This window comes from Aythya ferina, assembly GCF_964211825.1.
Source record: "Aythya ferina genome assembly, chromosome: 6".
In the NCBI taxonomy this organism is placed as follows: Eukaryota; Metazoa; Chordata; class Aves; order Anseriformes; family Anatidae; genus Aythya; species Aythya ferina.
In genome coordinates this window covers 26,031,687-26,045,495 of record NC_140303.1, presented here as the reverse complement: position 1 = coordinate 26,045,495, position 13,809 = coordinate 26,031,687, and the positions used below count along the sequence as shown (strand labels likewise).

The window sequence follows — 13,809 nt, the reverse complement described above, 5'->3', positions numbered from 1 at the left end:
GCGAGCATTTGGAGTGTTCCAGGAGTGATTTCAAGCTGGTGAGGGCAGAGCACAGCTCCTGCCATGGTGCAGGTGCTGAGCAGACAGCATCATCTTCCTTGGCTCCATGTCAGGGAGCATCTGAGAGCTTACTCAGGCCTGAGCATCCCGGGCTGACTGGGGAGGGCTGTAGCTGCTGAGAGCAGTGCTGCTGTAAAATTTGATCTGACAGCGTGTCTGAGAAAAGCTGTGAGCAAGGCAGGCTCCAAACACGTAAAGGCTATCGCTTGCTGAATATTTGCTGCAGTCTCTTGTCCCGGAGATAACAACTACCGGGTGGGTGGGGGGGGGGCATTGTACGTTGCAGTAAATGATTACCATACTCAGCAAAGTCTTTCCAGAGTCAAAGAGCCTCTGCTGCTAGGCCAGTCTACCCTTGCTGTTGTTTTCAAATAAAAAATTATTTTTCCTAGCTATTTTGAAAGATGTGGCTAAAGGAAGTAACTGCTCAGCACCAGTGATGTAACTGTTTAGAGGGGGTTTACAATGATAATATCTCCTGTTAAACATGCTGCCTGGTAGAGCATTTTTGCAGCTACTTGCAGTTAGCCACTGATGCAGTGGGGAACTAAGCAAGTGCAGTTTATGTAGTGCACCTCTCCATGTCTCTGCTAAACTGGACTTTGAATTTTTTCCCAAGATGAATTTGCTGGTAAGAAGAAATGGTGTAGGCACTGCAAAAGCCACGGGAGGCTCCATGGGGCCCTCCAGAAACCAAAATCACAGAGTTCCTCAGGACCAGCCTTGTGGGGAAGGCTGGTAGCTGGGTCAAGGCACTTGCACAGCTTCAGAGAGCTGAGAGCTTGGCAGGGTGCTGCAGAGAGCTCTCCTGTTCCCGAGCAGCAGATGCTCTCCAAGACTTCAAGTTCCCATCCCATCTTTCTTGCTGACGCAGATAGAGTGTAGTAGTGATTTCATCACCTGCTCTATGACAAGCGTGTTGACTGGTGCCACGGGGAAGGCTCCTTACAGAACTGCTCCCTGCCCTGGAGAGCTGTCAAATGCCAACCGAGACACAGATCGCGTGAGGCTGTTATATGGGGCGGCAAGTGATGTTCTGCATTTCCTGCTTGAGCTGAGTGAGCCAAAGCTTCCCACAAGTCTGATAGTCGTGAGTGTGCAGTTAAAAGTCTCTGAGCTGCTTAGCCATTTCCCTGTGCCGTGTTCAAAGAACCAAGCATCGCAAGCACCAGCAGTTCTTATCTGTGTGTTTTATTTCCCAACCGCTGTTTGCATTTACTTCATCCATTACTTCTTTTAACTCATCACAACCAGTACCTTTGCTGTGAGCTTGTATTTTCCGCTAGTATTTCTGGAGGAGAAGGGTGTGGAGGAAGCTGCTTTGGGCACCAGCCCTGGAGGCTCAGGCTGCTGTGTGTCTGTCGTCCAGCACCCCAACCTCGTTGTTCTTGGTGGTTTCGTGGTGTCCGCCCTCGCCTGCACCACTTACAACTTATTCTTATTCCGTTCTTTTCTTTTCAGGGGCTGTCAGAGCCTGAATAATTTAAGAGTGAACAAATGAGAGACGTTCATGGAGGACTCAGTTCTTACCTAGGCACAATTTGACAAGCATGTAGATTGCCTTGGGTTTCCACTGCACCTACCACAACTTTACTAAGAGAAAAGCCCCCTTTCCTAGACATCTGTGTCACTCTTGCTTAGTAAAGTTATTCAAGATCAGCGCCTTTGGAATTGGTTGGTAAATGGACAAAGACTTTCTCTTTGCCCGGAGCTCCTGACAGCCTCCAAGTACCAAAGAGAACTCCACACCACTAGAAAGCAAGAGACAGCTGCTGAATGTTGGAAGCTACTGCATTTGGCAAAAGAAGCTGACGCTAAGATGCACACAGTTGTGTTTGTTTGTTCTGCTTGTTTTCTGTGCTTTCTGAGCCCTGTGTGTGCCTGGAAAGTTTAATGACCAATGCCTTCTTTATCAACATGCAGTTTTTCTTCCTATCCCAAAAAGCTTTGGGTTCTGTTCTTGCTTTCCCCGCTCCCCCCAATTCCAATTTATTTTGTCACTGATACTCCTCTGCTGTTTCCATTAGGAATTGTTTGGGAACATACAATTTCCTTTGAGGTAGGGAGATATAAATAGGACATTCAAATGTCCTCCTCTCTCCCCAGAAATCCAGCAGCGATCCACCTTGTCATGCAGGCTGCTGGCTTCCAGCGTAAGGCAGAGCTGACCTTAGCAATGATGTCATTTGACTGAGAAATTACTTCGTTAAATGTGGAAAAGTTCTTACAGTAGCTCAATTTGAAAGCTGCTGAATGAAGCTGACCCCTGACACTTTGCAAAAGAATAAGGCTTGTGTTGTATTAACAGCTGCTTGGAAACCATGTGTAATAAATTTTGTTTTTGTGCCCACCACTAGGATAAAAGATGGCATTCGCTGACTCTGGTACCCTTAATACTCTCAGCAGAGTGACACTGCTTAGATCAAAGTTTAAAAGTCTGCTTCTATGTGGGTGTCTAAGCATTTCACAGTTCCTTATGCTAAAAGTAACAGTGTACTTGCAAAGGCCAGCAAATACTGCTCTTCTTGTTCAGCTTCAATCACGACATTTTTCCCCTTATCATCCCGTATAGGTTTCTGTAAAGGTTCAGGGTTAAAACTTACTTTTTTAAAGAACGTGCATAAGTCTCCTGTCAAAATATATCAAGGAGGTTTTTGCGTTGTGTTTGGAGTTCTGTTCTTTTCGCTGCTAGTGACACTTACTCTGGAAACTTCAGGGTTTGGGATTACATTATTTTTGTCACAGAAAGAGGACAGTGTAAATACAAAATGTAAAGTAGAAGAACTTAGAGAAGTGCTTCAACAAGTTGTTTGACTAAATTGAAATAAATGTTGATTTGTTCAAAAAAAAAAAAGCATGCCCTTTCTGGATCTTGTTAGTCTTGACTTTTTATTTCCTTTCTTTGCTAAAGCAAGATGCATGCCTCTAGCCTTCAGAAATCCGCTCACCCAGCTGTGAGGCATTACCAGCAGACTATTCCTACACGCCTTCCCTGCAGACGTGGTGCGCTTGCTCTGGCTGTGCGCTGGGCGCAAACCCCAGGCAAGAGCATGGGTACATGAAATCGAGTGCGTAGACATACTGTGTTTGTCCTCAAACTCTGCTGCGTGGAGCAGTTGCTCTTTGAGCTTTTCCACATCCTTTCATTCAGTAAAAACATATTCTAGAAAGGAGTTGCTGTGTCTGGGGAGATAAGTGAGGTGTCACTGAAGGACTCAAGGTAGGCCAACAATGTACCTATCTCACGGTGTTGTGGGGTAGGAGCTGGCTGGGAGCATCACCCCAGCAGATTAGTGGATTCACTCTGGGGGTGTTGTCCTCTTATCACTCTTGCCCTGAACTCACAGCAGTTTATATGAGGGGTCGTATGGGACTCTGAAGAAAGATGATTTTGTCAAGAAGACTGACTGAGAGTGGTACAGAAACCTCCCACTGGACATGACACGGATACCCATTATGGTTTTAAGCAGTTACACAGAAACACGTTTCTGACTGGGACATTTGAAGAGAGGACCACAGATACGTCAGCTGCCATTGCAGTGCTTGATGCTGCCAAGTTGAGTTGTACACCATCCTGATAGCCTCTTCAGAGCCCCAAGGATGTGCTCTGCCATCATGCGCAGCAGCCCCTCAGTTAAATGCTCATCTCTAGGAAGCAAGATCTTGTCCTGTAGCAATCTGAGGACTCCCTTTCTTCTTCTCCCTGCGCCTTCCCTAAAGTCGCCTCTGGCAATAGCTTTAGGCTCATGTGAAACAGCAGATGTGGTGATGACTGCTGTGGCTGTTCCTCTTACCAGGCACTCTTGGACAGTAACGAAGTCATGCTTTCATGCAGCAGGCTCTGTCACTGTGCCTCACCCTTGTGCTGTTCCTCTCCCTGGAGGCCAGGCTCACTCATTCAGCACGCTCTCTGGATTTCAGTAACTTTTCTTGCAAGGTCTCTTGAGACCATGAGCCTCTGTGCTGTTTCTCCAGGCTCTTGGTTTTATCTCACCCTTTGAAACTTTCCCAGAACTGCAGTGACTTTTCTCTGACCCCCAGGAACCGGCGCTCTTGAGCCCTGACACTCTGACTGGCACAACCAAGACCTGGAGACTACTTTGGGATGTCAGCTTTCCCAGAGCATGCTGGATGAAAGCCTCATCTGAGCAACACCAGCTAAAAATAAAAGCTATTCAACTGGAGCTAATGGCGGGTTGCCATGAGTTATTGCTCATTAAAGCGAATTGTCAGATGCTTAACTTCAGCTAATCATTTCCTGCTGCGAGATCGGCCTGGTATGAAACATCCTCAAATGTGGGAAGGGGATTCACAATAACTAAATTTAGCTAAGGGTGTAATTTCCTTGGACTCCCTCTGTCGTTAATGGAAAGAGAAAGGGTGCTACAGGGGGCAAGCCCCTCTCTGCATCCCCCTCAGGCAGAAGTGAGCACAGCTCCTTGACTGCGAGGGCCTGGGGTGAGCTGCTCCCTGCCACAAAAATGAACAAACCCAAGTGCAGCTGCTTTGCCACCCCAGCTAGGCGAGTGCTTGTTGTCCTCCACTTCGTTTCCTACCTGAAAATAACAATCAGAATTTGAGTATTAAAAGTTACAGATCAGTGGTTCTTTCCCCAAAACTGTAAGTCAAACACAATTCCCACAGCAGCATCCTTCCTTTATTACAGTGTAACTACAGGGATCTCGGCAGAACATCCTCTTTCTCCAACAGCTCTTCTTGCCCAGTTCCACAGCTCTTCAATAAAGGAACAGTTGCATTCTGAATGTCATGTGATTTATTTATTTTTTAGTCACATTTTTTCTGTTTAATTTTGGAAGTTAGTCTTGTTTTCAAGTTTGGCAGTGAACCCAACAGCCAAATTTTGAGTTTTTATGTTGCAGTGATTGGACAGTTTGTCAAGTATGTTTGCTTTTAGCAACATAGGTTTCTTTCTCTGTTGGATTAGAAAAAATTGCATAAAATATTTAACTCCATACCACTCTTTGAGTTTGGACAGAAGCAATTTTGTCCATGTGAATGGAATTGTGACAATCCTGCCAGATTGATTTGTGCCTTTTTGACATTGCTTCCAAGCTGAAGCTTCAAGTGATACTCCAAGATACAAACAGAAAATTCCATTGAAACTTCCCAAGGCTGCCCATTTCCAGGAGATTGTGAAGTTCAGGACAACATTGGAACTCGGAGCAGAATTTGCATCTAAATTTCAATAGCAGTGTTTGAGGGTGTCCTTACCCTTGCGTGTGAGGTGGGTCCTACGTTGTGTCCTCTCGGTTCTCCCTTGCCAGCATCTCCACACGCAGCTGGATGTGACCGGGGCTGGGTGCGGGTTGGGAGCTGGGGAGGACTCCAGACAAGTTTTGCAATTCCGTTGCGAAAGTTTAGTGTACTTCTAATCTAAAGGGCTTTTCAAGCCAGTTGTCCTTTATCTTCGTCTGACACGGGCACTGAAAATTTCCTCATGTCCATTTGCGTTCTTTGCTGGGACCTTATGTGGAGGCAGTGCCTGAGGAGGCAGTTTATCTGTTGACATTAAAACACATCGGGTTCATTATTTACATGTGTTATGAAGCAGTGTTTTCACTTGAAGAATAGCTGTAAAGTGACTTCGAATTATCCAGATGTCACTACCTCCCAAATTTTTGCAAATCCATGCCAGGTTTTACATACAGAATAGGCTCTAACACTAAAACTGGGATCTGTACTGTCATCTGCCTAAGCCACAAAGTTTTGTAACCCTGACTCGTGCCAATAAAAATGTTTCTCTGAGTGTGTTTTAAACATTTAATACAAAAGCACAGAAGAGACCAAGGAATCAGTGTTTGTCACTCCTTCTGCCATCTTTGAGCTCGCCAAGTAGAGCGTTGGCCCTGAAGTGCTGGAGCAGACAGGAGGTGGCTCCCACCACACAGCTTCCCCTGGGGAGCACATAAAGCCACGAGGGGCCCAGAGTTGTGAACTGGAGCCCACAGCCTGCGTGGTGAAGGAAATATGCTTGGAAAGGGCAGGAGAGGCAGCGTTTCGATGGTTTGGATGATCCTTGTTTGTTTAGTGGGAAATACTAACACAGGGGCTTTGTTTGTGCATAGGGTGAGTCTGGATGACTCCTGCTTTCCAAGATTTTCTGCTACAGAGATTCCTGTCCTTCAGGAAATAATAGCTTGAGGACAGACTGAGTTACTCTTTCACCCACATCTGATTCAATTCTGCCTTTGTCAAAAATGTTATTTTACAGCAATCACTAAATATGGAAAATGGGCTCTGCTGAGCAGAGTTAATTTATGTGCTCATCGGTCAGATTTTCGTTATTGGCTTTCATTCATGAGTGGAATTATTTCTGTGAAAAAAAATGTTGATTTAAATGCACATGCTAATAGGATTACAGAGTTCCCATTCTGGCTCATTTTCTCTAACTTCTGTGGAAAAATCCTTTTCTCTAAGGCTGTTTTTCTGGGGTGAGAAATGGAGCCATACATAAATCTGCTGGTCCCATGTAATTATTCAACTCTTCTCACCTCGAGCAAGAGTGTGTCCTGCCGTAGTCACGTCTTCATAGCTGTAGTCTGTATTAACTTCTGGGTATCAAGGCATATTTCCCTTCTGCCATATACAGTCTGTGGTTAGTGTGGATCAAAAAGACAAGCCGTATGTTTTATTCGGAATCACTCTGAGAAGCCTTTCCCATTTCCCGTTAAAGACTTGGGTTCCTGCAGATGAATCCTCTGCTGCATGAGCCTGGTCAGACCTCCTCTCCCCTGCATGTTCTGGGGAATGGCGAGGTAAAAATAAAATGTCTTGTAGTTAAGTTCCAGCAGCAATTCCTACTGGCTCAAGTGGGAATACAGCCGTGCCTCTAAAATGTGTCTGTGAGATTTTTGTTTTTCCTTTCACCCAAGGTTGCACAGAACGGGAACCTTCCATTTTCCAAGTAAAAGAGCTGTGCTTTTCTAGACGTCTGTTCATTTCAGCAGCAACAGCAAAGATTTCATGACTGTGGCAGTGCAAAAGCTCTGAAAGTTAAAGCTCTCTGGTCTGGCTGTGTATCTGCCACAGTCATATTGCCAGAAGTTTCTCGGAGGTTTGCTTAGGCGTGTTTTGGAAACTGTCATTTCTTCTGTCTGAATGAATGGGTTGGCCAGGAAATCCATCTAGCCACACTAGTCTGCTGACCTCCCTGCACCCACTCCACTTTGCCAGATACCTTTTTTTAGATTTCTGCATCCCAGGATGGTGGTGGCAGGATGACCACGCGCTGCAGCTCGCTGCGAGCCCCGCAGTTCCTGCAGACCCCTCTGGTGCTGCTGCTTGGTGGCTCCTGGTGGGCAGCAGCTCCCTGAACTGCCACACAATGGGCCTCTGGCTCTTCTTGAGCAAAATCTGTCTCCAGACAGCTCTAATGATACAGTTTGCAGAGCACATACGTGCTGGTGCATTGGAAGAACACGGTAACATGTTCCACTTGATCCACTCTGTGTCTGGATCTCAATCTCCTACCACGTGTTTAATAAATGTGTTTGTAGCTGTATGTGCCACGGAAGCAGTGCAGCTCACACCAGAAGGGCTTTGGAGCTTGTCCCAAAAGTCTTTCATAGCAGATTTTGTGCATAACATGTCTATGTCTGTTGTGGGAGCTCTGCTCTTTCTTGAGTTCCACTCCTGCCTCCATGGCCGTGTCAGGGGTGACCTGTGTTGTGTGTAAAGCAAATCATTCTCCACAGGGATGGCAAACAGCAAGTGTGGCTTGTTTGGTACAAAACACAGTAACGTTTGCAGTTCCTTGAAAAGGAAAAAAAAAATGGTTATCAATATTGTGTATGGACTCATTTACATTTCAGACAGTTCATATTTGGAGATGGTGAGAAATAAGACAATGAGGTGAATGAGGTGAGAGTGCTTTGTACAACCTTGAGGTACTGAATAGAAAGAATTCACCCAATGCTGGAGGCTCTCGAGGTGGCTGCAAAGCAGGGAGATTTACACCGTCCTTTCCAGCCCCTTTCCCTGCCTTTATTCCAACCAGAGAGCACACTGACATCTAACCGCGAGATAAGGCTGGGGCAGGCTGCACTTCCAGCCTCAAGCTGCTGCGTGGCCAAGCCAGGCCCAGGGTTCTCTCCCAGGTGCCTTACGGCAGTCAGTTGGGCACTCCAGCAGATAAGGGGAAAGAAGGAGAATTCATATCTGCTAGGGACACGTACGGCATGGCACAACTGAGATTCAGTAACCTCTGGCTGTTCCCAGGGGCATGGAAAACACACCATTGCTGGTAAATAGCCTTTTGCATCACCAAAGCTGTGTCCTTGAGCAGGAACATCCAGAGCCTCCTTCAAGTGGGATCATTTTGCTGTGTAACACTCCCGACTATTCAAAGCTTTCCCTCTGGAAGCCTTTGGGTTGGCTTTCATCTCAGCTTGATGTTCTGGAGGCCTGATGTTCAGCCTGGAGAGCTCTCATGGCCGTAGGTTAAACTTCAGACAAAAACCCTGAAAGTGGGTATGGTGGTCGGCGGGCCAGCTCTGGGACTTGGAGCATTTGTGCTGAAGTGCTGCCTTTTTCTGGGTAGCAGGGGACAAAGACTGGCTATTGCATCCTGGGGACCACCTCAATTGGATTGTGGTGGTGTGGGAGAAGCTGTGTGTCTGTCCATGCCCAGGCTGTGGCTGTGCTGTCTGCTCATAAAACCAGGGGTGTTCCCTGGTGGGAAGGGAGGTCCCTGCATCTTCCATCCCAGGCTTTGGGGCTCCTGGGTTTGGCCCTGCCTTGAGCCCACCAGCCTGAGGTGGGATCCCACAGCTCAATAACAAGTCCTTGGGGTACAGGTGGTTGTCCGGTGTTCCATTTTGCCTCCTATCAGCTCCCCTCCAGCACTAAGAGGTAAATTGGCAAGGTGCCTTCATCTTGAGGCAGGAGCTTGGGCTATGCTACTTCCAAGCTGTAGTAAAAGCCTCTCTGTACATTAATCAACCAAGATGTAGGAGATGGCTTATCCTCATTTTAAGTCCAACTATCCCCTAAGCCCAGTCCCCTGCAAAGTCTGTAATATGCCTGCTTTCCCCAAATCTCACCCCCCGAAGTGGTAGCCTGCAGTGAGTGAGTTCTTCCAGCAATTTTCCCCTGTGACTGCAGCCCAGCTCCCTTTGCACCAGGACCTCCCTGGCTAGGGGGATGGAAGGGAGAAGGTCCTTGCACCCTGCAAGCTGCCTAAGTGCTCAGAATCACCTCATCCTGAAACCCTGAATTGTGCTGACGCAAGGTGTGCTGATAAACTGCCAGAGCATCACGTGGAGTCTGCTGGGGCAGGCTATCTAAAGCCTATTGAATGGAAGATAAGCTGGTCATGGACAAATATTATCTTGCGCTCGTTGATTTAACACGACTTCACATTCACGGAACATCAACAGGAGCTGGCTGAAACCAGGCTTTTTTGAGATAAGACTCCTACTTTGCCCTGATGGAGGAATGCCTGAAATTAGCAGATCAGCTGCAGGCAGACCAAAGCAGCTCCACCTGGGACCTGCCCTCCTCCCAGCCACCCTCGCCCCCACGCCTCCTGTTGTCAGAAGACAGACGAGTTAGATTTTCTGCTCTCTGGGAAATGAACTTTGACTTCTCCTAGCTGCTTACAATTATTTCCATATGTTCTAAAAACCTGACTTTTGATCCCAGGTACGTAACACATTACTGGTGTAACTTCTGACTGACGCCATCTCTGGTCGTGAAGCCTTGTCACTTCTCCCCTGGTCTGCAGGTGACAAGCTGACAGACGATGTGGGCTGCGATCTCTGCTGGGTGTGCAGCTGGCTCTGAGCAGCAGCTCTGCCCACCAGGGCAGGAGCTCTGTGTGCAGGTGGCAGAAACTGGCTCCTAAACCAGTACAGGGGACTGGGAGAGCAGCTCTCCCTCAGCACATGCATTACCTAATATCTGTCACGGTATTTGTTGTGGAACTGCGAATATCTGCATGCACCAGGCTGTGTTTGTGTGTTGTAACTTATGTTTTTGTTTTCTGCTGGGGTGGATAGGAGATTCAGAGATAAACATCTAAAAATGTGTAATAATGTCAGGTGACTGCTTTCTGATGCACAGTGTGAGATGAGCCTTACGAGAGCACAACAGAATTTCTGAATTCTGTAAAAAAAATATCTTCTTAAACTGTGTAGGATAAAACACCTCGGTCCCTGATCCCTTCTGGGGAGGGAGTTGCCTTTGCCACAGTTTCAGAAAGGTGAGAGCAGGGCACTTGTTCCTAAAGGGCAATTGAGAAATGTTCCAGCAACTTGTTTGCTTTGTTTTTAAAGACTTACTGATATTGGCACATCTTTGCTCTGTTGCTTCGGGAGGGTAAGGGAGGTTGTGCCCATTTCTAAGGTGCAAGTCTGAACATGTGTATTGATAATTGCAGTTGGATACAGTTCAGCAGAATTTCCTGCTAGGATATAAAGGAAATCTTCTTAATTTTAAGCCTGTATCTCCTTCTTGGGCGTTTCCTTTGGTTTGAACAATTTGTCATCTTTTGTAATTGTTCATTCCAATTTCTTAGTTCTAGGGAAGGTGTAAAGTCTTCTGACAAACTGCTTTCAGGGGCAAAGGAGATGATTTTAAGGTGTTTCAAATAACCTTCAGAAGTTAATATGTAGTCAAACTATCAGTAATGTTATTGAGGTCTGGCAACGGCTGAGAAACGTTTATGGCACCAGAAACTGTCAAAGTATTGGTGGCTGTCAGATCTCTTGTAGTAATCTGCTTTTTGTGCTTGATTTCTTCCTGGCAATTCACAATGAAATCTGTGAGAAGAAGCTGAGAAATTCAGCACTTAACATGAAATTCAGACTTTCATAAATAACTAGGTAACTTTGCTGCCTGTGATCTTTCTTAAGGACAGACAGTGCGGTAGCAGATGGGCGAAGTGTGTAAGATAGTGGAAAATGCCCTCAGCATGGCATATTCCTCTCTGTCCTCTCTGGTGTACAAGGATTACACAACGCTCATAGGTCACAACATTTTCCATTGAGGCATTTTGTATTTTCATGTTTAGAAATGTCAAGCGCTTGATGTACACTAGGAAATAGGGCAGGGGCTGGTATAATCTCCCGCGTGCACTGTTTTCTTGCAGAGGCATATTCAGTTTCCTCCAATGACAACGGGGGCAAGTCAGATTCGGTGGCCAACCTACAGCCTCAGCCATCCCTCAACTCCATCCAGAGCTCTCCGGGCCCCAAGCGCTCGACCAACACGCTGAAGAAATGGCTGACCAGCCCTGTGCGCCGGCTGAACAGTGGCAAGGCTGAGAGCAATATCAAGAAGCAAAAGAAGGTGCGAGATGGCAGGAAGAGCTTTGACCTCGGCTCACCAAAGACCGGAGATGAAACCACTCCGCAAGGAGACAGTGCCGATGAGGTGTGTGCTGGGGTTTGTTGCAGGGAAGCCTGATGTTTCTGATAGTCTGGGGTGTGTGATTCGCACTTGAGCAAATGCAGCTCCCTGAGGGTCTAGAGGGAGCAGCGAATCATATGAAAAACTAAATTGATTAAAGCTGTCTTGCAAGAAGTATTGTCATCTAAAGAGCAGCGGAATGTGTAGGGAACAGCTTTTCAGAGTCTGCATACATTGTCATCCTTTAACTAGATTTTTTTAATAGCCTATTGGGAGTCTGCCAAGGATAGAAATGAAGCCATTTCTGAGCAGTTGTTATCAGTTTTTGCTGAGGTTCATATCACCTTCATCGTGCCATGGCAGTGTAATTCCTTATTGAAAGGGAACACTCAGAGAAATAGCCATGTCTCTGTTAAATCAGCTGCGTGTTTGTAGCTGCAGTTTCTCTGCAGGCATGTTCTTTGCTAGAATGGCTCTTTCCTGACAAAGTGAATAAAGAGTTACAGGAGGAAAATGGAGAAGATATTAACTGAACACAAATAGAGCAATGCATTCTGAAAACTGTATGTTGAGCTGTTTTCATTTAAATTAGAAAATACTTTTCCGCCAGCACACAGACAGCTGTAGCTGCTGTAGCTGCTTTGGTGCCCCAGTACTTGTGTTCCTGTAACTCTTAGAATTTAATCGGATTAACAGGCCTTGCATCTTTATTGCTTCTCTTCTATGATGCTTAGTATTACCTGCAACTCCCTCCACCCAGTGCCATAGTGAGACACTATTAGTATCACTAACAGACTCAAAGCCTGGTGGCAGGGCTCAGATATCTGAAAAGATAAAAAGAAACCCCTCCCTGTCTCTAATCATATTTCACTTTCCTTCAGAAGAGCAAGAAGGGTTGGGGAGAAGATGAGCCAGACGAAGAATCTCATACACCTCTTCCTCCTCCCATGAAGATTTTTGACAATGATCCAACCCAAGATGAGATGGTAAGACCTCCCCTACTGTATCAATTTGCTCTCTAAGTGCTTTTCTCACAGAGCTGTCTTATAGTGGTTTCCCAGTGGTCTTCTAGACATGTGGTTACACTAGGCACCTACATGCGAATCATAACCTAATACCTCTCACCAACTGAATTTACAAACAGTGCCTGATATGCAGTTTAGCCTCGGGATTGCATTTCATGCCAGGTGTGGTGTGCTTGTGCTGTGTGTGGTCAGAAACTCCACTCAGGTTGATGACGTGTGTTCTCCACACGGGTTTCAAAAGTGCTGTTGGTGTCTGGCAGTAGCAGCAGAAATGGTATTTCGTTGCAGCCTGGGCCTGAGGACTGGGATAGGTGCTGGAGTCTGCTTGAATCCTGAAATACCACCTTTACCAAGAGTTGGATAACTTGTGTTTTCCATCAGGCTATGTGGTTGGGCTCCAGGAACTTTGTCAGTCTGTGTCCCACCATACACCCCCTATTCTGAAGTGCCTTAAAACTTGCATGTGGAAAAAATCCCATTCCTAGCACGTGGTATTTCTGGTTGTAGTTCTCTGCCATTAGCTAGCGTCTGCTGAATGTTAAACCAGGAATTTGTTGTGGTAGATGGTGCAGTTGTTTGCAGCGTCCTTCAATTACTGTTTTGGACTTGAGGTGAGGATCTGTGGATTTGGCTATGGAAGTGGTTTGCTTTCTCAGTTAGCGTGGGCCCTGTCTCCATGTGTCCTCCCCCACCCTTTCCTGGTGCTGGCATCTCCCTTGCAGAAATCCATCCTCCTGTCTGGCTGTTTCCTGCTTTCCTGCTGGCATCTGTTTTTAGCACTGCCACTTTTGTATCTCTATCCTCTGATTGTAATTACCGCATGCAAAGAAGCAAGGATAGGGGAAATTAATAAAATAAAAAAAATTAAAAGTGATAACCTAGAATGTTCCTGGGAAAGGTTCAGGCAGCAGTTTGGAAGAAGAGCGAGAGGAAAGGGAGCAAATGTTTCTAGGATGCAAAGCAATGGAGGAAAGGATTCGGGGCTTGCTGCTAATCTGCCAGGAAGCACTGTGACATTGCGGTGGCAGCAGGGCCAGGAGGAAGTAGCTGGAGCCCCGGACTGGTGCTGTCTGAGTGCTGCGTGTGCTGCTGGCTGCCTGCGAGAGGCAGGGGCGAAAGGTCTGCAAAGCAGAGCTCTGGTGGATCCCTGCCCAGCACAAGAGCAGTTGCTCCTGGCTTGTTCTCCGGGTCATTTAGCTAAATAGTTTGGGGTTAGTTAGTTTGTTTGTTTGTTTAAAGAGAAAGAAAAACAAAGCTGCTCTAGCTCTGGTCACTTTTCCCCCTATGTCATGAGGATACACAACTTCAGCCCACAAACGTGGCTCCTGAACTCCCTGGCACAGAAACACTAAGC

At 46.5% G+C, this 13,809-nt stretch overlaps 1 protein-coding gene across 6 annotated transcripts in view; it reads left to right on the top strand.

Annotated features, from left to right (window-relative positions):
- Positions 1 to 13,809, top strand: part of KALRN (kalirin RhoGEF kinase) — a 496,625-nt gene that overhangs the window by 434,177 nt on the left and 48,639 nt on the right. For 5 of the 6 annotated variants that reach the window (XM_084524614.1, XM_084524617.1, XM_084524618.1 and 2 more), the window contains 2 exons: positions 11,171 to 11,454; positions 12,312 to 12,416. In XM_084524614.1, coding sequence (XP_084380740.1) covers positions 11,171 to 11,454; positions 12,312 to 12,416 — 389 coding nt within the window. Of the gene's footprint in view, positions 1 to 1,521; positions 2,910 to 11,170; positions 11,455 to 12,311; positions 12,417 to 13,809 lie in introns of those variants that run through there. The other variant, XM_084524616.1, reaches the window with a different exon arrangement.